Genomic DNA, 23961 nt, shown 5'->3' on the forward strand with positions numbered 1-23961 from the left:
ATCCAGTCTGCCAGTCAGGAGGTAACCAACCTGCGCTCAGAGCTGTCGGCCACCAGCCGTAGACTGGCAGAGCTGGGGGCCAGCAGCCCCCCCTCGCCCCTGGAGAACAACCACCAGCATCACCAGCACAACCACCATGACCATGACAGCCTCCGCTACCAGGGTGAGTTACACTCACTGTGTGTGTGTGTGTGTGTGTGTGTGTGTGTGTGTGTGTGTGTGTGTGTGTGTGTGTGTGTGTGTGTGTGTGTGTGTGTGTGTGTGTGTGTGTGTGTGTGTGTGTGTGTGTGTGTGTGTGTGTGTGTGTGTGTGTGTGCGTGCGCGAGTACATATACCTGTGACTGAGTTTAAAACGAGTGTTGGAAGTATTTGGGGTAACTCACAACTGGGCGTCTAGATGACTAATCTCATTCTGCTGTTCCTCCGCTAAACCTATTCCTTCGCTGGATAACGCACGGCAGCCTGATAGGGTTAGGGAAGTGGGAGAATGGAACGAGGGCAAGTCTTCTCCTGGTGTGCTTTCCCAGGCAGTGGTGGAGTCTCTGTGGGTTTCTCTGAGGCTACGATTCCCCCTGGCTCCGGCTCCGTTGTTGGCTCTTTCTCTCTGTCTGTGTGAGCCAGTTGCTACCAGACGCTCCGGCATGAGTCTTGCGCCACAGCACACTGCCATGAAGGGGAGAGGTGTGAGAGCAGTGAGCACATGGTTGATCAGGGTGATCTGGACAGTTGTACTCATGTTGCTTCATTCACGTCATAACATGCACTAGGCGGTGTCTCTTAAAGTTTGCTCATAGATGTAGTGGAGACGAAAGGATATAAGTGTGGGGGTGTTTCAGAGGCTGTGAGTTCGCTGAGCTGTGTGTGATGGGATTCATGACAGTAGTATGTAGTGGTTTGTGAGTCTGCTACTGTCTTATCTTATTTATAGTTCCACTGAGAGCGGGGCAATTGTGGATGTCAGCTACAGCACCAGTCAAACGTTTGGACACACCTACTCATTCAAGGGTTTTTCTTTATTTTTTAAAACTATTTTCTACATTGTAGAATAACAGTGATGACATCAAAACTATGAAATAACACTTGGAAACATGTATTAATCAAAACAGTGTTAAACAAAATTCTTCAAAGTAGCCACCCTTTGCCATGATGACAGCTTTGCACACTCCTGGCATTCTCTCAACCAGCTTCACCTGGAATGGTTTTTGAGCTGTCTGTTACTTTAACTCTGTGAAGCATTTATTTGGACTGCAATCTGAGGTGCAGTTAATTGCCAATTTCCGAGGCTGGTAACTCTAATGAACTTATCCTCTGCAGCAGAGGTGACTCTGGGTCTTCCTTTCCTGTGGCGGTCCTCATGAGAGGCAGTTTCATCATAGCTCTTGATGGTTTTTGTGACTGCACTTTAATAAACTTTAAAAGTTCTTGAAATTTTCCAGATTGGCTGACCTTCATGTCTTAAAGTAATGATGGACTGTCGTTTCTCTTTGCTTATTTGAGCTGTTCTTGCCATAATATGGACTTGGTCTTTTACCAAAGGTTATCTTCTGTATACCACCCTACCTTGTCACCACACAACTGATTGGCTCAAACGTGTTAAGAAGGAAAGAAAGTCCACAAATTAACTTTTAACAAGGCACACCTGTTAAATTAAATGTATTCCAGGTGTCTACCTCATGAAGCTGGTTGAGAGCATGCCAGAGTGTGCAAAGCTGTCATCAAGGCAATGGGTGGCTACTTTGAAGAATCTCAAACATTGGTTATAAAAAAAATTGAGTAGGTGTGTTCAAACTTTTGACAGGTACTGTATGTCAATGCCAGTTTGCAAGTAGGGATGTCTCGGCTGTGTGTAGGCTGTGTGTTTGTCAGGTGACATCAGAGAGGAAGGGACTGACACTCCTTCCTCGTCACCTCAGGCTGTTGTTCGGTTTCCGACTGAGCTTAGATATGCCAGGGTGGGGAACAGGAGATATTGAGCTGGTGGCTCTGTGACGCGTCGTAGGTGGCTCTGTCTTTCTAATGGTTCTCTCTGTGTGTTGGGCAGATGGTGTTGAGCAGAGCAGCAGGTGATCTCAGCTGCAGATGGTTGGCCCGTAGGGTTTAAAACACAGCACGGAGTCGACTGGTCAGTGTGAAATATCTACCAGCTCCCCCAAGCTTGATCTGCTTGCTTGGTTTCAAACTCTCTGTTTGAACAGGTGCCATTAGCATGTTAGCATTCCCACACTAAGTGGATGCTATCTGAGGGCCACTACAGTACACTGGGACTGTGGGAGACTTCCCTTCCCTTCCCTTCCCTTCCCTTCCCTTCCCTTCCCTTCCCTTCCCTTCCCTTCCCTTCCCTTCCCTTCCTTCCCTTCCCTTCCCTTCCCTTCCCTTCCCTTCCCTCCCCTCCCCTCCCCTCCCCTCCCCTCTCCTCTCCTCCTCCCCTCCCCTCCCCTCCCCTCTCCTCCCCTCCCCTCCTTTGCAGTCATGCAGTGTTTAACAGGGAGCCTTAGTTCTGCATTCTCACATTCCTCTGCATCAGGGCAGTGGTGTCATGCTTCCTGTTCCCTGGCAGGGCAGCCAGTCAGGTGACTGGAGTTATGTGAGGCTGATTAGGCAAAACCGAAACAGATACCCACGTAACTCTCACCCCACTGCATCTTGGGAAAGGAACTCTGTTAAATACTCTCACCCTGGAAGGAGAGGGGCCCACAAAGCTGAACACTTATACTATCTTTGTTTAAGGACATCTTACAAGATGAGGCTTAAGATTGTTCATGTGTGAGACTTAGATTTCTCAGATTTCTCCTCTTAGTCAAATTTCACCACTTCGTCAGAGGAGTTATCTGATAAATCAGCTACAGCACTCAGTGGATTAAGAGATTATGAGTTCGTGAGGTGTTGCCTTCTCCATGTCTGGGTATTTGTTAGTCTGTTTGTTAGTCCTGCCCTGAGCCGGATCAAGGCTAGCGAACAGACACAACTTGTTAGTATGCACGGGCTGACTCCTGTGAATATATTCTACTGTGCAGAAATGCCAGGAATTTTTTACTGAGTTTCACCTCTGTGGGACCTCAATAACATCACTGACAGATGTCCAGTAAGGCTATAAAACTAGCTCAATCTGCTTCCTTGCCCTTGGAATGCCCTTCTAAAACCAACCACTGGCTGGCATTGACACCAGATTAAATCACCACTCACCAGCCATGATGCCCTGTGACGAAGACTAGTTCCCTAACTTTGAACCCCCTTAGAAGTAGATCCAAGGTGGCAGCCCACTGGGCACACACTGGTTGAATCGTTTCAATGAAATAACGTTGAACCAACGTGGAGTAGACGTTGAATTGACATCGGTGCCCAGAGGGAGCAAAGCCAGTGTGTTCGTGATCTGACTATGTGAGAATCGGCCTGTTTTGTGCTGGTGTGTTGCACTTTGTACCACCCCTGGTAATACAGCAGTATCTATCTACAGTAGGAGGCTGCATCCACTGTGCTGCTGAATGTAACAAATGACCTGCCTATTCCAGGTGCTGATACTAATGTATTCACCATGAGGGTGATGACCCCTCGGCACGATTGGCCACAATACTTAATCCATCACTTGGATGTCTGCAATCTGTTTAGCATTCCTAAACGATGCTGATGTCCCAGCGACAAATCAAATGCATTACCGGGACCAGAATGAAAACATTTCTGTCCTCTAAAATAAATGCACTGTAAGCCTATTCCAATATATGTAGTTGTGGCTGTCTGATCATCAGCATCCTGCAGACACTGGGTGAGCGTGCACTCATCACAGACTCTTGAGAATCTGCCAAATTCGGCTCCATAACGCGCCTTGGACGCAGCCGTAAAGAAGGCAGCCTTCAGGTAGTCAGAGAGACAATTCTGTTCCAACAGGGGGAGAACACAACTGACTTATAACAGGCTGGATTGTGCTGAATAGGAGGGGAAATAGCTGTAATATGGGCTGTATGTTACACCTGCCACAGCGGGTGTCGGTCGTGGTCAAGGTTGGAGTGAGGGATTGGGGATTTACCTTTTGAGTTTGAAGCATTATTCAGGTTTTAATCTGATGTGAGACAGTTCTCGGTGGGCCTGAGAAATGGTCCGAATTTTAGTGTGAGGGTTCAATTGTGACATTAGTGATGTAGTTGGAATGAAGGACAAGCTATACTCTCTGCGCCCTACTGAAGCATGGAGAGGATTGTGGACTTTTACCGGCTGAAAGACCTCTTTCGATAGTCCACACGCTGTAGTCAGTTTGAAAGGGAATAACCTCCAGCACTTCTTAATACAAAGTAATTTATACTCAACTTTTCTCTGCAGATGAGAGAAGTGAAACCATGTTAGTTTATGCTGCCTACAGAGCCCTGTGAGGAAGACTAGTTCTCACCATCTGGCCTGAGTTTGGTAGAGGCTCCAGCTCTCTCATTACCTCATGGTGCTCTGGAGCAGTAGAACTAAAGGCTGGGAACAGAGCTGCAGAACTGCAGGGGAAAGCCCCACCTCCTCACCCCCTCTCTCCCCCTTCTCTCCTGGGACCACCCGCCTTCCTGTTCCCTCTCCACAGAGAAAGTATGCCCTGTGCTGAGCCAGAACCTCCCTCTCCTCCCCCACCCTCCTAACTCCCTGCCTGGCCTCCCCCAGCCACGCCCTGTCTGTGGCCAATGCAGCGTGAGAGGAACTGTGTCCAAACAATAGCCCGAGGCAAGGCTGGCCTCTCTGTCTCTTTCTCCCTCTCTTGCTCTCTTGCTCTCTCTTTCTCTCTCTCTCTCTCTCTCTCTCTCTCTCTCTCTCTCTCTCTCTCTCTCTCTCTCTCTCTCTCTCTCTCTCTCTCTCTCTCTCTCTCTCTCTCTCTCTCTCTCTCTCTCTCTCTCTCTCTCTCTCTCTCTCTCTCTCTCTCTCTCTCTCTCTCTCTCTCTCTCTCTCTCTCTCTCTCTCTCTCTCTCTCTCTCTCTCTCTCTCTCTCTCTCTCTCTCTCTCTCTCTCTCTCTCTCTCTCTCTCTCTCTCTCTCTCTCTCTCTCTCTCTCTCTCTCTCTCTCTCTCTCTCTCTCTCTCTCTCTCTCTCTCTCTCTCTCTCTCTCTCTCTCTCTCTCTCTCTCTCTTCTCTCTCTTTCTCTCTCTCTCTCTCTTTCTCTCTCTCTCTCTCTCTCTCTCTCTCTCTCTCTCTCTCTCTCTCTCTCTCTCTCTCTCTCTCTCTCCCCCCAGAGGAAAGGCTAATCATCCCTTCAGCTCACAGAGGGCTCCAGCTCCACTGCTAGCCCAGGCAGTGAGGCATCACCTCACTGGGGAAGAATGGGAGCTGGACCCCTATGATGTTGGCCATGGCCTTGTGTGATGAGAGATAGACACCTGCAGATCGAATATCTATTTTCTTATTATTTCTTATACAGTAAAACCTTACTCAGGGTTTGATGAATTGGGAATTGAGGACATTAGATTTTACTGCAATACTTTATTTGAACTTCGGATTTCATGTATAGAATACAGGTCTGCAAAATCAATTGCACATATGCAGTTTAGTGTGTCTCTTGACTAGACCAGTATGATTTGTGTTTACATTGTCATCCGTTGTTCTACAGTGCCTGGTAGTGGCTTGTAATACATAATGACTCTATTGTTGTCTGTCTGTTCTCTCTGTTAATAAGGCTAGGCCTGGTAATGAGTCCATTGAGACAGAGCCAGGCACGTTGCAGACAGACAGGCCTGTATCAGTGTGAACAGTAGTACATGCAAACTGATGGAGTGATGATGAGGTGTTTTTGAGGAGGAAGCCGGGCTGGGTGCAGGTTCCTATTTATGTTCAGGTAGGGAAAGTCAAGAAATGCAAGATGGGGATTACAGTGCCTTGCAAAAGTATTCATCCCCCTTGGCATTTTTCCTATTTTGTTGCATTACATCCTGTAATTTAAATGTATTTTTATTTGGATTTGATGTGATGGACATAGACAAAATAGTTCAAATTGGTGAAGTGAAATGAAAAAAACTCCTTTTTTAAAATGGAAAAGTGGTGCGTGCATATGTATTCACCCCCTTTGACATGAAGCCCCTAAATAAGATCTGGTGCAACCAATTACCTTCCGAAGTCACATAAATAGTTAAATACAGCCCACCTGTGTGCAATCTAAGTGTCACATGATCTCAGTATATATACACCTGTTCCCGAAAGGCCCCAGAGTCTGCAACACCACTAAACAAGGGGTACCACCAATCAAGTGGCACCATGAAGACCAAGGAGCTCTCCAAACAGGTCAGGGACAAAGTTGTGGAGAAGTACAGATCAGGGTTGGGTTATAAAAAAATATCAGAAACTTTGAACATCCCACTAAGCACCATTTAAATCCATTATTTTAAAAAAATGAAAGAATATGGCACCACAACAAGAGAGGGCCGCCCACCAAAACTCACAGACCAGGTAAGGAGGGCATTCATCAGAGAGGCAACAAAGAGACCAAAGAAAACCCTGAAGGAGCCGTACATTCCACAGAGCTGGGCTTTACGGAAGAGTGGCCAGAAAAAAAGCCATTGCTTAAAGAAATAAATAAGCAAACACGTTTGGTGTTCGCCAACAGGCGTGTGGGAGACTCCCCAAACATATGGAAGAAGGTACTCTGGTCTGATAAGACTAAAATTGAGCTTTTTGGCCATCAAGGAAAACGCTATGTCTGGCACAAACTCAACACCTCTCATCACCCCGAGAATACCCATCCCCACAGTGAAGTGTGGTAGCAGCATCATGCTGTGGAGATGTTTTTCATCGGCAGGGACTGGGGAACAGGTCAGAATTGAAGGAATGATGGATGGTGATAAATACAGTGAAATTCTTGAGGGGAACCTATTTCAGTCTTCCAGAGATTTGAGACTGGGACGGAGGTTCACCTCCAGCAGGACACTGACCCTAAGCATACTACTAAAGCAACCCTTGAGTGGTTTAAGCGGAAACATGTAAATGTCTTGGAATGGCCTGGTCAAAGCCCAGACCTCAATTCAATTGAGAATCTGTGGTATGACTTAAAGATTGCTGTGCACCAGCGGAACCCATCCAACTTGAAGGAGCTGGAGCAGTTTTGCCTTGAAGAATGGGTAAAAATCCCAGTGGCTAGATGTGCCAAGCTTTTAGAGACATACCCCAAGATACTTGCAGCTGTAAATGCTGCAAAAGGTGGCTCTACAAAGTATTTACTTTGGGGGGGTGAATAGTTATGCACGCTCAAGTTTTCAGTTTTTTTGTGTTATTTCTTGTTTGTTTCACAATACAAAATATTTTGCAACTTCAAAGTGGTAGGCATGTTGTGTAAATCAAATGATACAAACCCAAAATCTATTTTATTTCCAGGTTGTAAAGGCAACAAAGTAGGAAAAATGCCAAGGGGGATGAATACTTTCGCAAGCCACTATATGTTTACATTATTGGGTACATATTGGTTTAGTCACCATCATTCAGATGAAGGTCCGGGTTGACAAGGCATAGGGGTTAGTGAAGAGGTATAAAGTGGAATGTGTGGATTCCATTGGGGTCAAAGGTTCCTGATGAAAAGTGACCTCAACTTGTTTTGGGATTGTTGGAGTTGGAAGACCGGGAGAGTCAGAAATGTGTCCCTCTTTCTACCTGGTGAGGGAACACACCTCCCTCCTGGGACCCTGCCTGCCCTGACCTGCCTGGTGAGGGGCCACATTTCTTCTCTGCCTTCAGCTGGATAGGGGCCCTGCCTGGTGAGATGGTGATGGTAGCTCTTCTCTTCAGCTGGATAGCAGATGGCCTCGGTGGCAACGCCAGGCAGCCAATGACATCAACTGCTTCTTAATGGAGCCGACTGAGTCTGAGGATGGCAGCGGAGCAGAACCAAGAGTGAGGAAACACACTGAGCCAAGCTGATACTTTCACATGTTGGAAGTGAGCGAAAGTCAATTCAAGGAGAAACTAAGAATGTTTTTGAACCATACAATTAACTATTTGATACTGTAGATTCCTTCCCATTATAATTCTCTGCCGTTGTGATGATATTGTTAATATGGTTTATTTCTAGTAAATTCATTTAATTCATGAAAGACAATGTTTTATTTGTTTTCCACTCTTCCCTAATTCTATTCCGTTTCCCACGTGAGTTAGATGAATAGTTAAGACATGGTTTAATGGGGACTTCCTGGGTCTGTTGTGGTCATGGCTGGGTCACGACTGTCTGTCTGAGGATGCCCTTTATTAGCTGGGACTAGGATTGAGTTGGGGCAGCTGCTGCTGTTGCAGCATGGGAAGATTCCTCCGTTCTCCCCCTCTTCAGTTCCCTCCCTCTCTTCAGTTCCCTCCCTCTCTTCAGTTCCCCTCACTTGGCCCCCTCATCATAACATTATCAGCAGTGACACACTGCATAGTTCCTTTCCCGCCATAGATGACGATGGGGGCAGAAAGGAGCTTTGCTACAGGAAATGAGGCAATAAGCATCCTTCATGTTCTTTCTGTCTTGGTGGGAACCTGGGGTTTATTACACCCCATATTCCAGAGCGGAGGGTTCGTTTTATGGATTGGGTGAAATAATGCTTCCTGTTCCGGTTTATGCAGTCTGCAGCAAATGTGTATCTGGAGAGGATCAGGAGGTGGGTCCAGGAAGGGGGTAGCTATCTCACTGAGGATGGGTCGGCCCTGTTACTGTGTGATTGTGAAATGTAAGAGACGCTGCTTTAACTAGGGGGACTGAGGCTGGTGCAGGGGCGGATGCAGGTGCCTGCCTTGGCCTATGCGTGACTTAACACTGATGAGATGAGAGCAGACAGATTGAGTGTGTTCCTCTGTGGGGGTGGTAAAGAGAGGGTGGATGGAGGGGGGGGCGCATCTCTCAGGGAACTGGCGCTTCGCTAATGATATGGACAGGACAGGCCTATGTCCAGGGGCAAGTGGACCGTGATGATACAAACCACTCTGGGATTCTGCTGTGTTAGACATATTAGACAGAGTGGGAGCAGAAGGCAGGGACAAGGAGGCAAAGAAATGTTTAACAGCAAAGTCCAGTCCAGTGCACTCCCTTGAGTGGGTGTAGCGTGGCCATGTGGTGGAACTCTCCCTCACACCCTCCCTCTCTGCCTACCTCCCCCTCTCCCCTTCTTTCTCCTCCTCTCCACGGGAGGCCCAGATAATGATCACGTTTAAGAATCCAGCTCCCCTTTCTCCCCCCTGTCTCCCCCTCACCAGCTCCACACATCTAACCCTCCGTTTTCACCTTAAATCATCCACATCTTTGTTGAGTCCAGACTTCAAATGGCTGTAACTTAGTGAGAGTTTGGGTGGAAGGATCGGGCATGCAGGCGCTGCTCTGAACAGTCTCTCAGCTCCTCTTATTAAAATGCCTCATTGCTTTGGCAGAGGAGCTTTTTATTGCTGCTGGTACATATTGTTGCCTTGGCTACAGTATAAATCCCTTCTCCAATGAGCAGTGACTTACTGCATGCGCAGGAAAATGAGTTTGAGGAAGTGCAGAGGCTTGAGCCTCCTTGTATCCAGGGGACACAATGCGTGGCATTCCAACCATAGCACCGCCTGGAGTTTGCTGAATGGCATTGGCACTTGGATTTGGATGGGTGCTATTGTTGTATGACACAAAAATAGAGGTGAGTTTGGCCTGAAATAAAGAACAATGCAGAAAATACCTCATACCTACTGGTAAAAGATGGTGGTGGATCTTTGATGTTATGGGGCTATTTTGCTTCCACTTGTCCCTGGGGGCTTGTTAAGGTTGATGGCATCATGAACTTTACCAAGTACCGGGACATTTTAGCCAAAAACCGGGTAGCCTCTGCCAGGAAGCTGAAACTTGGCCACAGTTGGATCTTCCAGCAAGACAATGCCATGTGTATGTGACAAATACAATTTGATTTGATTTGATTTTAACCCCAAGCACACATCAAAATCCACAAAGAAATGGTTCATTGATCACAAAATCACCATTTTGCAACTGCCATCTCAGTCTCCCCACTTGAACCCCATTGAAAACCTGTGGTTTGAATTGAAGAGGGCAGACCATAAGTGCAGACGAAGGATATCAAGGATCTGGAAAGATTATGTATTGAGGAATGGTCTAAGATCCCTCCCAATGTGTTCTCCAATCTCATGAAACATTTTAGAAAAAGGCATATTTTGAAAACAGGGGTGCCAATCATTTTGACCCCTATCTTTTTGTACTTGTTAAACAAAATTGTTAAACTTGTTCAACACATTTTTCTGAGCTATTCTATTAGTATAAAAGAATAACAATGTCATTTTTTTGTTTGTTGCATACAATATAGTATTTGTATTCTTTGTTTTATACAGTCATTTTTGCTCATCTTTATCAAGGGTGCCAATCATTCCAGACCCCACTGTATATGCAACAAAACCATTTCCAATTCACACGTGTATTAATACACACTTGACATGTGTGAAATAGGACAAATATAAGCACCCACCAAATAATTATTATTACACACACACACACACCAGACCCGACTGTGTTCAACTTCAAGTATAGCCCGAGGGCTGAATCGTGACTTGAAAAATGCTCAGCGCAACTCAAACCTTCACAACAATCCTCCGTTGACATCGATTCATGATTTATAAGAAAGTTGGAGATAGCCACGCATACATCAAGTCCAGGTGTCAGGCTAAGTGCATGCTGGTTTGCACTGCAGCCCTACTGTCATTCACAGAAAATTCGGTTAGATTTGTTTTACCGAAATGAATGCCCGCGGAGTGGTGTTGGGCACTTCTAATTGACCTCCCATAGAGTCCTTCGAGATGCCTACTCTCCTCCCAGACTACAGCAGACAGTGGTGATGTTTTAAACACTGCACCCCACTGCTCACTGCGCCAGTCTGTTCCCAATACCCCTGTACCGAATCAAGTATAAGTTTGGAGGAGTCAATTTGAGTAACTTTATAGGACAACAACCATGATTTAATGATTCTGATACTGTGTGCACCTTGAACGTTTGAGGCATTGTTTTTGTCATGCTCTCTTTTCCATCACTTGAAATCTGAAAATCTTTTGACACGTCGTTATTGCAGGAGTCTCTTCCTCCTTTTCAGTTATTTTTGTCTGCCGCTGAAAAGTGTTAGCAGGTTTCCCCGTTTTTATTATTTTTTTTAAGCTGAGGAGGCTCTCCACAAATATTTACCTGGACCCCAATTACCCTGACATTATGACGGCACATGAGACACACACACACGACCACACAACCACACACACAGTTTATCTTCTCTGAGGCCTATGTTCCTGTATGTCTGTAAATGGAATGTGTTTATTCTGTCTGTCTGCCTGCCTCCTCAAACCAGATGTGTTTACTGACTATTACCCCAGGAGGTTGAAACATGAGCCATTTGGAAGACCAAGTTGAGACAGTTGTGGTCAAGGACTCGTGAGCTAACTAATCCTTGTCAGGTCGTTACATCCCATCCCTATCCTCTCCCACTAATGTTACTACACTCCAATTGTGTAAATACACTCCGGACTTCAGGCAGTTGAGATGGCCTACTGACATCCAAATCAGACTATCCCCTTTAATATCAACACTAACCATCCCTAAACTCCACACTCCAATTCCTACCCTAAATACAGACTTCCTGCCCTTTATTCTACTGTAACGCCCAGCCAGACATACCCAGCTCTCAGTCTCAGAGACGGTGCTCAGTTCCCATTCTAAACCCTCCCACTCCATCCCTCTCCCATTATTATTCCGGGGGCCCGCCCTCTACTGTTGCCCATATTGGCCTTCTCAAAGTCAGGCTCATAACAGCTCCTTAGAGGACAGATTCTAGTGGGTAGAATCTTTCATTCTGGCAACCGAACAATGAATTCCATTCAGCATGGCTGTTCCAACTGGTGGATGTGTGGTTTCGGGGGGGGGGATTCAGACTGAAGGGTTTCCCACAAACCCCTCTAATTAACCACGACCAGAGACTCAGCTGCTCGCTCCGTCCAGAAATGTCCTCCCCAAACCAGAAATGCTTCTGTTCCGTCCAGCCTGCTCTGTGAAACCCTTCCATATTTCCACAGGCGGGCAAATGTGCACTGTACCAGAGAGCGAGCTGATGGGAATGAATCTTGAAATTGGTCTATTTCCCCCAAATTACATGGTGAAAGTTGGGCCATCAAAGCCTGTGTATGCTGAGGAGAGATGGAAGATGCTGTCTGTCTGTCTGCCTCTCTGTCTTGAGGAGGGAGATAAATTCTTCCATGGTTATTCCATGGTGTGTGAGCTGAGACAGACGTGATTACTTTTCCTTTATAAGGTTAATGTGTGCCCCAGGGCCAGAGCATGCCGGCTCAATCGTCCACATGAGAGGAGAGGAGTGTGGGTAATTTACTGTGCATGGCTGGTGGCTCGGTGAGGCAATCTGGAGAGAGGAGACGGGAGAAGGGAACCACACTCCATGGTCTCACTGCTCCTAATGGACCAACAGGCTGGGGTTGGGGGAAGGAAGAGAGGGATTGATTTTTTTTAGAGCAGTCCATAAAGCATGGTACCGCAGTACTGTTATAACAATGGCGAACACAGGCATCATTAAGCTGTTATTAGGGCCGAGGGGGTGGTCTGAGAGGTAGGGGGAGATGGGGTGGGGGGTGGAGATGTCAGGACCGGGGGGTGGTCTGAGAGGTAGGGGAGATGGGGTGGGGGGTGGAGATGTCAGGACCGGGGGGTGGTCTGAGAGGTAGGGGGAGATGTCAGGACCGGGGGGTGGTCTGAGAGGTAGGGGGATATGGGGTGGGGGGTGGAGATGTCAGGACCGAGGGGGTGGTCTGAGAGGTAGGGGAGATGGGGTGGGGGGTGGAGATGTCAGGACCGGGGGTAATTTACAGGTGGGATAAAAACACACCTGCAGTCGCAAGGCAAAGTCTTTCCCTGGCTAGAGTGCTTTGTTTCTACCCAGTTAGCTGCAAGAGCTGGGGGAGCTGTGTGTGCATGCATGTATGTGTGTTTGTGTCTTCTTAGTTTGGTCGCACACACACACACACGGAACAATACGACCCACATTAGCTGAATTCCCTTGGTGACAGGCTGAGATGTGTTTTCAACCCTGTTCTCCCAGAGAGAATGTCATTTTCAAAGGGTGTGAAAACAGAGAGAGAGAGAGAGAGAGAGAGAGAGAGAGAGAGAGAGAGAGAGAGAGAGAGAGAGAGAGAGAGAGAGAGAGAGAGAGAGAGAGGAGAGAGAGAGAGAGAGAGAGAGAGAGAGAGAGAGAGAGAGAGAGAGAGAGAGAGAGAGAGAGAGAGAGAGAGAGAGAGAGAGAGAGAGAGAGAGAGAGAGAGAGAGAGAGAGAGAGAGAGAGAGACTGTAACAAGAGGGAAGTGGAGAGCAGCACCTCACATGGGTGAGGTAACAGGTTATAGTATTGAGTCTCACAGCATATGGAGAGGATGGGAACATTTTAATGAATCAGAAATTGTGTTCTGTCTCCTGATTGACACTATTTGACTGAACCCCCCGCCCTCCCCCACAATACCACAGTTATCCCCTGGTAGGTCAGTGGTTAATGATCTGACTGCAGAGCTGAAGCTTGCAGGTTCAATCCCACATATTCTTTAACCATGTTTCTATAGAAAAACGCTAAAAGAGAGGATGTCTTTATTTCTTCAGATTTATAAAATCAGAAATGGAATAAGTGTAGATAATAAAACATTGTGTAAAAATGGAATATGTTCAACTTTAAAAAAATAATAATACATACCCAATATAATTCCTCTTTTGAAGTTCTTGATATGGTCCTCCTGTCTTATTTTTCATGATCTGAAAAGCAAAAGTGAACCTAGATCAGTACTCATAGTCTATATATGGGCCTAGGGGTGCGCAGCATATAAAGAGTGTGATGGTTAATAACCAAGTTACCAGTATTTCCCTGTGTTAGTTAAGGCTAAAAAAGGAGGCATGGAATTCCTGATCGACCGTACTGCCATGGCTATATACTGAAAAAATAAGATGTAAGAGAGCTTCCCTGCTGGTACAGAGGATAAAAGACCTGACTTAGGAACCAAGCATTGCAGGTTCAAACCCCAAATTTGCAGATTGTCAGCATATGAGGTGTAAAAAAAAAATATGTTTGTGTTTGTATTATTAAATGCTGTTCATTCAATTAAAATGGCATGTGTCTTTCTATCACCTTCAAATGCAAAGTGTCATTGAACCTGGAGAGAAACGTAGTGGGGATGTATTCCAATCTGCTTTCTGATGCTTTAAGGAGCTACACATTTGCATGCAGAGAATGTTGTGGTAATATTAGGTGAAACATCAACAGAACATTTTTGAAATGTTAAATCTGAAACGAATGAACGCTATGAACGTGATCAAAACGGACTTGTGGAACATTGTGCAACATTGTGGGAATGTTCTGTGCAACCTATGCGAATATCATAAGAATATTCTTGCAACAACTCAGACAACTCCCATAACCTAATTACATGTCCTGGGAACCTTTTAAAGAACTTAGGCCAGGTGTTCTGTCAGCATTCTTACAACATTGTAGGAATGTCCTGTGTAACCTAACTTAAACATTTGTATGAATGTCATCAAAACTGAGCTTATTTTGTGTTTTTGGAACCTATCTCTCATAATGTACCCAGACTTTCCCCACAACCTAAATAAATGTTCTGGGAACCTTTTTTGAAGAACTCAGGAAGGCTGTTCTGTCAACATTCTTGCAACATCAAAGGAATGTTTTCTGCACCCTGATGCAGACATTATCTGAATGTCAGCACAACCAGACAGTTTTAGTGTCTCTTGTCATATAACAACATTACCACAACCTTTTGAAGAACAGACAAGATATACAAACATTCTATAATCATCAGCACGACTGGACAGTTTTTGTGATACGAGAACATTTGCCAGGATCTAATGAATGTTCTAGGGACTTTCACAGAACCAATTTTAGTTTGCTGGGGAGTGTTGACCTTTTCAGAAAGTCAATGAGAGCCCAATCAGGTTTATGCTAGTTTCACTATGTTCCCATACTGCCTGGCTGGCCTTTATGAATAAATAAAGTTCAAGTACCTGCATTGAACAGTGGTGCAGCAGTAGATGAAGTCATTATCAGCCTAGAGGATCAGGTTTATAATCATTTCAGTGAACGTGCTGTACGGTATTGTATGGTGAAGCATGTACGGTTTAGGGCATGTGGTTCTTTACCTATCAGACTTGGTTGGTGAGATCAGTTTCCCCTCCGAGAGTAAAGAAAGCTGCTCTTTCTGCACCCCGTGTGTTTACATTTCAATTACTGTCTCATTGGTGTCTGACAAGCCAACACATTTTTACCAATCTATCTAACTGGCCTCTCCCATTCCCAACCCATTTCTTAATCCAATCCAGAGGGGGGATTCCTGGATCCTGTTGTGGAATCAAACATCTCTCCACGATAATTATATACACATGTCAAGGAGGTTTTATGATCCAGAGGTTTTGTAAAGTGTTTTTGGAAGTGGGAATGTGGGAATTTAGTTTCCCGCCAAGTGTGTCGTCTGTCCTATGCAGATGCAGTGTTTAGACAGCTTGAGGAAGGCCATACACACATTCCATTAGTGTGTGACGCTCGTTCAGTTCGTAGTGAGCAGTCCAGCATTTGGAGTGTTATCTTCTTCGTCGACGTGACATTCGTGTTAAGCCTTTGTTGACGTGTCAGTAGTGTTAAGCTTTTGTCGACGTGACATTAGTGTTAAGCTTTCGTTGACGTGACATTAGTGTTAAGCTTTCGTTGACGTGACATTAGTGTTAAGCCTTTGTTGACGGGTCATTAGTGTTAAGACTTCATTAGTGTTAAGACTTTGACGTTGACGTGACATTAGTGTTAAGCCTTCATTGACGTATCGTTAGTGTTAAGCCTTTGGAGTTGTAATGGTGGTTGTTTTAGTGGCTTTGACATTGGTGGGTTTGTCAGTGTGTGCCATTTGCTTTGTGATGGTGCTAGTTATGCCTCTTGAGTCTTCACTGTGGAAGTGGCATTCAAGTACTTTGTTTCTTTCACCAGAAGTTGGCTGGCTCAGTCACATTTTCAATTCTTTGTGTGTTCTCTTGCAAACTTGTGTTTCTTTATTTTCCATTTCTTTGTTCGTGTTGTCCAGAACTTTAAAACAACAGCCTTGTCCAAAGTTGATTTATTATCCTTTACAAGCGCAGATGGTATTTGTTGTATTTGATGGGAAAATATACTTGGCTGTGGCCTGCTTTTCCGGCACTATTGGGGAGAGAGACAGAGAGGGATGGAGAGAGAGAAAGAGCGAGAGATACATCATTCTTTTTTTTATTATGTGGGTAATGGACTGTTCAATGACAGAGCAGCCCTGATGCAGTTTAGGGCGGTGCATTCTGTAGATGACCATGCAGAATACCAAACAAAAAGACAATTAAGATTAGAATAATTCTCCAATTCTAGTAGCACGATTTCTCTCTGGAATATGTCATAATTGACACGGTCAAGGAAGAGAACCTTCATGCCCATTCAGAAGAGAACCGCCATGCCCATTCAGAAGAGAACCGCCATGCCCATTCAGAAGAGAACCGGCATACCCATTCAGAAGAGAACCACCATGCCCAATCAGAAGAGAACCGCCATGCCCATTCGGAAGAGAACCGCCATGCCCATTCGGAAGAGAACCGCCATGCCCATTCGGAAGAGAACCGCCATGCCCATTCGGAAGAGAACCGCCATGCCCATTCGGAAGAGAACCGCCATGCCCATTCGGAAGAGAACCGCCATGCCCATTCGGAAGAGAACCGCCATGCCCATTCGGAAGAGAACCGCCATGCCCATTCGGAAGAGAACCGCCATGCCCATTCGGAAGAGAACCGCCATGCCCATTCGGAAGAGAACCGCCATGCCCATTCGGAAGAGAACCGCCATGCCCATTCGGAAGAGAACCGCCATGCCCATTCGGGAAGAGAACCGCCATGCCCATTCGGGAAGAGAACCGCCATGCCCATTCGGAAGAGAACCGCCATGCCCATTCGGAAGAGAACCGCCATGCCCATTCGGGAAGAGAACCGCCATGCATCTTTCATCAGCTGGTGATGTATAACTTATATTGTGTGTTTTCTCGAGAGTCTTTGTGCTACTGGGGGTGTTTAGGAGGATGTAGGTTTGTGTGTGTGTGTTTGTGTGAATTATGCAGCCCTGGAGCCTTCAGTGCTAATGTGATGAGCAGTGCAGCAGCCGAGGGACGAGTGCTTCACCATTGTGCGAGACAAGTAATGAGTGTATGGTAATATGCATCCAGACTTTAATTGGGCGAAATGAGCGGGCTGAAGAGGCTACTCCATCATGATGTGGATGAGTAGAGAGGCAGGTGACAGAGAGTGGAGAAAGAGCTAATAGGTTTCCTTTCATCCCTCTGCGGCTCCTGTCTGTCCATATGTCTCTAGGAGGCAGCTGCGTGAAGCCACTGGAACGTTATTGCCTCAGTTGTCGACTTGAGATTGATAATGAAAGGCCCGTTCTGATAATGAAAGGCCCGTTCTGATAATGAAAGGCCCGTTCTGAAGAAGAAAAAACTCTGAGAGAAAGGCTCCCTTCTTGGGATGTCTGTAATCCCAGCTCTCACTCTTTCATGTAACGACTGTGTGTGTAACGTCAGAGGTGTGTAACGTCAGAGGTGTGTAACGTCAGAGGTGTGTAACGTCAGAGGTGTGTAACGTCAGAGGTGTGTAACGTCAGAGGTGTGTAACGTCAGAGGTGTGTAACGTCAGAGGTGTGTAACGTCAGAGGTGTGTAACGTCAGAGGTGTGTAACGTCAGAGGTGTGTAACGTCAGAGGTGTAAGTTATTTGTACAGTATATGTGTACCTTTCAGTGTGCGCTGGTGTTTTACGTGGCCAAACAATGTCACATTGCAGTTCCCAAAGAGCCTTACTAACTGACATCTATAGATGGCTTCAGGTTCAACTAATTCTCACTTTCAGCACACACACACACACCCCTGGCTGACTGAATATCTTGCAGGGATGGAAGCTGAAGTGGCTGATAACATCGCTAGTCATTATCGTTAATGGCAGTGATTATCACATTCAAGTGTGGTTCTTGGTTTGCTCTCCCTAAGATGACATACTGGACAATAGTTGCGCTGCTGCAGGATGAGTGGACCTGGATCTACTAGTAGATGTGTACCAGGAGTGTTGTACGGTGAGATATGTGCATAGATAGACTCCTAGTCAGAATCCCTTTAACACCGCTGTCTATGATTTAAGATTTCAAAGGATTACAACAATATTGTCTGAGGCATTACATATTGAGCCATGTCACACCCGTGTCTTAGCACTGTAATACAGGAAGGTTCAACCTATACGATTACACTGTTTAGTGGTGTCATGGCTGGTGATCGGCTGGGTGGTGTGTAGCCCAGAGAGAGATGGCCCATCTGGCGTGCCGTGTGACCCCTGGCGGGGTCGTTGGGGGGGCGGGGGTGGATCAAAGTTTCGGGTCACCAGCAGGAGGCTGATGAGGGCAGGAGAGGTGGGGGATGGGGACGGGCGGGGACAGATTGCCATGGTAATCTGAATCCCTCATCTGGGATAAGCAAACGGAAGCAGCATCAGCGGAGAGAGGGAGGAAAAATAGGGAGGACACGTACTTTCCCCTTGGTGTGGAGGGCAGAGAGGATGTTGCGGCCCAGCTGTGTTCCGTGGGAGCTGGATGGACGGGACGGGACTGGAGGTAAATCAGGAAATACGCAGGCCTCTGTCGCAGTCGGTGTCAGATGTGACTGCAGTGGCAGCAGTAGGCTAATCCAGAGATGGATGAATGGAGGATCTGTACATGCCTCGTAACATTACTACCCAGGCTTTGTTATAGCCACTTCTCTGTCACCAGCAGTGTATTGGGATTCGCACAGATACAGTGCCTTCAGAAAGTATTCACACCCCTGGACTTTTTCTACATTTTGTTGTGTTACAGACTGAATTTAAATGGTTTAAATTTAGATTTTTTTTGGGGGGGGGGGTTCACTGGCTTATGCACAATACCCCATAATGTCATAGTGTAATTATGTTTTTAGAATAAATAAAATTAAAATTAAATAAAAAAATGAAAAGCAGAAATGTCTTGAGTCAATAAGTACTCAACCCCTTTGTTATAGCAAGCCTAAATAAGTTCAGGAGTAAACGTTTGCTTAACAAGTCTCATAATACGTTGCATGGACTCACTCTGTGTGCAATAATAGTGTTTAACATGATTTTTGAATGACTACCTCATCTCTGTACCCCACCCATACAATTATCTGTAAGGTCCCTCAGTCGAGCAGTGAATTTCAAACAGATTCAACCACAAAGACCAGGGAGGTATTTCATTTTCAATACATTTGCAAACATTTTCTAAAAACATGTTTTCACTTTTGTCATTATGGGGTATTGTGTGTGTATATGAGTGAAAAACAAATCAATTTAATGCATTTTGAATTCAGACGGTACCACAACAAAATGTGGAATAAGTCAAGGGGTATGAATACTTTCTGAAGGCATTGTATCTACTGGAACATGTGATGCCCCCATTTAGCCTTGTGGTCAGCAATATGTGGACATCTGATCCCAAACGTTGTGTGTGCGCTTGCGTTGGCGCGTGCGTGTGTGTTTTGTTCTTGTGTGTGTCAAGAACGGGGTTTACAGACAGATTGGGTGGGTGTAACCCTGGTGGGTGTCGCCATGGAGCCATGATGACAGACACAGGAAGTGAATAGAGGAGTGCCTATGAGGAGGTGGAAATTGAGCACGTTGAGGAGAATAAACTGCTTGGAGTAACCCTGTATTGTAAACTGTCATGGTCAATCATATTGATAAAGCGGTAGCTAAAATGGGGAGAGGCCTGTCCATAATAAACCACTGCTCTGCTTCCTTAACAACGCTATTAACAAGGCAGGCCCTGCAGGCCTTAGTTTCACCTGGACAAATGCTCAGTCGTGTGGTCAGGTGCCAGCCACAAAGAGGGGAAATTACAACTGGCCCCAGAACAGGGCAGCACGGCTGGCACTTAAATGTACACGAAGAGCTAACATTAATAATATGCATGTCAATCTCTCCTGGTACGAAGTAGAGAAGAGATGGACTGTCATGACTTGTATTTGTGAGAAGTGTTGACATGCTGAATGCACCGAGCTGTCTGTCTAAACTACTGGCACACAGCTCGGACACCCATGCATACCCCACAAGACATACCACCAGAGGTCTCTTCACAGTCCCCAAGTCCAGAACAGACTATGGGAGGCACACAGTACTACATAGAGCCATGACTACGTGGAACTCTATTCCACATTAAGTAACAGCAAGCAGTAGAAAGATTTAAAAACAGATACAAATACACAGTATGTAACAGCGAGGACTGTGAAGAGACATACACAGGCACAGACACACACACACACACACACACGATAACATACGCACTATACACACGTACACATGGATTTTGTGTTGTAGATATGTAGCAGTAGAGTAATGGCCTGAGGGCACACACTTAATGTGTTGTGAAATGTATTGTAATGTTTTTAAAACGGACTGCCTTCATTTTGCTGGACCCCAGGAAGAGTAGCTGCTGCTGCCTTGGCAACAGCTAATGGGGATCCATAATAAATACAAACATCAGTGTGATCTAAATGGATGAGGACTGAGCTGGCATTCTCTCTTTCTCTACCACTTTCAGTGAGGTTTGAATGGCCTCATGCACAGATGAGGGAATTTCCTGTAATAGAGCTCTGATTGAGGAATTTGCCTGTGGAGCGCATACTGTAAAAACCACTTAGGTCTGTCGCTACAGAAAATTATCTGCAGCCCACTAAACTGATGTATTTTATTCTCATTTGGGGACTTTACCCTTTTCAGAAATTCCTAAGCGGTAAATTAGCCTGCGATCCCCCTATCTCATTTATCTAAAGGCAGACTGACATTTCTGGGCCAGGATCCGATGTTGCAGAACACTGCTCAGATGAGAGCTGGTTAGTTTAGCTAGGAAGCAACAACCACCGGCTCATTGATCCAGTTATTTGATAGGTGTGAGTGTTCTGGTTGGATGTGTTGGACATTGGCATTTCTTCACTTTTTATTGTAATTTCTTTGTATTTTATTGAATGTTAAAACATACAATCTGCCTGCAGTGAAGCTGCACAACACTTCGTAAAGTATTCAGACCCCTTGAATTTTTCAAAATGTTGTTACGTTACTGCCTTGTTTTAAAATGGATTAAATAAAGTAAACTCCTCAGTAATCTACACCCAATACCCCATAATGACAAAGCGAAAAAACTAATTTGTATAAATTTTAGCAAATTAATTAAACTTCGAAAACAGAAATAACATATTTACATAAGTATTCAGACCCTTTATGAAACTCATATTGAGCTCAGGTGCATCTTGTTTCCATTTATCATCCTTGAGATGTTTCTACAACTTGATTGGAGTCCACCTGTGGTAAATTCATTTGATTAGACATGATTTGGAAAGGCAGTACATGACACAGCAAAAACCAAGCCATTGAGGTCGAAGAAATTGTCCGTAGTGCTCCGAGACAGGAATGTGTCGAGGCACAGATCCAAACCAATTCTGCAGCATTGAAGGTCCCCAAGAACACAGTGGCCTCCATCAGTCTTAAATGGAAGAAGTCTGGAACCACAAAGACTTCCTAGAACTGGCCACCCGGCCAAACTGAACAATCGGGGGGGAAAGGCCTTGGTCGGGGAGGTGACCAAGAACCCGATGGTCACTCTGAGAGCTCTAGAGTTCCTCTGTGGAGATGTTAGAACTTTCCAGAAGGACAGTCATCTCTGCAGCACACCCAATCAGGCCTTTATGGTAGAGTGGCCAGATGGAAGCTACTCCTCAGTAAAAGCCACATGACAGCCAGCTTGTAGTTTGCCAAAAGGCACCTAAAGACTCTCAGACCATGAGAAACAAGATTCTCTGGTCTGATGAAACCAAGAAAGAACTCTTTGGCCACGTCTGGAGGAAACCTGGCACCATCCCTACGGTGAAGCATGGTGGTGGCAACATCATACTGTGGGGATGATTTTCAGCAGCAGGGACTGGAAGACTAGTCAGGATCAAGGCAAAGATGAATGTAGCAAAGTACAGAGGGATCCTTGATGAAAACCTGCTCCAGAGCACTCAGGACCTCAGAGTGGGGCGAAGGTTTTACCTTCCAACAGGACAATGACCCTAAGCACACAACCAAGACAGCGCAGGAGTGGCTTTGGGACAAGTCTCTGATTGTCCTTGAGTGGCCCAGCCAGCGCCTGGACTTGAACCCGATCTAACATCTCTGGAGAAACCTGATAATAGTTGTGCAGCAACGCTGCCCATCGAACTTGACAGAGCCTGAGAAAATCTGCAGAGAAGAATGGGCGAAACTCCCCAAATACAGGTGTGCCAAGCTTGTAGCGTCATACCCAAGAAGACCTGAGGCTGAAGTCACTGCCAAAGGTGCTTCAACAAAATACTGAGTAAAGCGTCTGAATACTTATATATATATATATATATATATATATATATATATATATATATAATAATAATAATAATAATAATAATATATGCCATTTAGCAGACGCTTTTATCCAAAGCGACTTACAGTCATGTGTGCATACATTCTACGTATGGGTGGTCCCGGGGATCGAACCCACTACCCTGGCGTTACAAGCGCCATGCTCTACCAACTGAGCCACAGAAGGACCACATATATATATATATATATATATATATATATATATATATATATATATATATAAATTAGCACACATTTATAAAAACTGTTTTTTCTTTGTTATTATGGGGTATTGTGTGTAGATTGAGGACATAAAAAAAAATACATTTCAGAATAAGGCTGTAACAAAATGTGGAAAAAGTCAAGGGTCTGAATACTTTCCGAAGGCACTGTACATTACATTCAGTCATCTAACTGGCTCCCGACGCACAGGAGCAACCAGGGTCAAGCCCCCGCCCAAGGAGCATGTTGACAGATCTCCCACCAAGTCTAAATGTGGACCCTAACCAGCAACCTATCGGCCCCCGGCCCAAGCTCGCCACCACCAGGCCACCAACCATCCAAGAGTCCCCACAGTTCCCTGAGAGCTGCCGCTCAACCACCCATTTTTTGTTGTTGTTGCTCATCAGGCATGCTGTATTAATTTCTCTGTCGTTCTTTAGCCTATTGCGGCCCATGTAACTGTTGCTTAGCAACCACCATTGGATGGTATGCTGCTGAGTAACAGAATATGTTAAGTTTCCCGGTGTCCATTTAACCATTTGCTATCAGGAGTTTCAAAGTTGCTGCTAGTTTCTAGTTGTTGTAAATGACAGAACAATATGTGTTTATGCCCTTTGACTGTCTATATGAAAGGAGAGCATCTGGTGGCCCTAACCTGGAGTCCCACTGTGTCACTGACACAAACATTAACTCAGACAGTCACACTGCGCTAGAGTTGTGAAGAAGATGCCCTGTAAAACAAGAAGTCTCTGTGGGTCTGCAGACATCAGCTTGGCAGACGAATTGAATTTGTCAGGTCTTATTACAGAGCCATTTGGTTAAAACTGGAGCAACAGAATGATGAAATGTAGGTAATAAGGGATACGTATTACCATAGATGGAGGATAAAGTAGAGGCTGAATTGATGAGCCGAGACCAATTGAGTGATTCTGTAAAAAGTCGTCCTCCTTCCCGTCTTTTGTGGAATGAATGAATGCAGAACTGTACCTCCATTTCACACGAGAAACAGAGAACACACTGAAAAGCAAGGAACCCTCGGTTCCTGGCCTGCGACTACGAACTCTACAACAACTCTTAGGGAACAATACATTGATCTCAAGTGTTGAGCGAGCAGCTTTCCTGAGCTCCTCTTGGTGTCTGTCATGTAGTGTCTCAGAAGGACTGCCTGGATGGATCCGGTTTGCATGAAAGAGCTCACTCATAGTTCATTAATCAGAGCTCATATCAGGGGGTAAGAGTGGCTCGGGAGGGTGCAGAGGAACTCCAGTCTAACCCAGCCTGTCCCCTGGCA

At 45.5% G+C, this 23961-nt stretch overlaps 1 protein-coding gene across 5 annotated transcripts in view; it reads left to right on the plus strand.

Annotated features, from left to right (window-relative positions):
* kaznb (kazrin, periplakin interacting protein b) overlaps positions 1-23961 on the plus strand; it is a 162726-nt gene that overhangs the window by 65298 nt on the left and 73467 nt on the right. For all 5 annotated transcript variants that reach the window (XM_046342912.1, XM_046342911.1, XM_046342919.1 and 2 more), the window contains one exon: positions 1-163. This exon is cut by the window's left edge and continues 60 nt beyond it. In XM_046342912.1, coding sequence (XP_046198868.1) covers positions 1-163 — 163 coding nt within the window. The remainder of the gene's footprint in view (positions 164-23961) is intronic.

This window comes from Oncorhynchus gorbuscha, linkage group LG03 (assembly GCF_021184085.1).
Source record: "Oncorhynchus gorbuscha isolate QuinsamMale2020 ecotype Even-year linkage group LG03, OgorEven_v1.0, whole genome shotgun sequence".
NCBI lineage: Eukaryota > Metazoa > Chordata > Actinopteri > Salmoniformes > Salmonidae > Oncorhynchus > Oncorhynchus gorbuscha.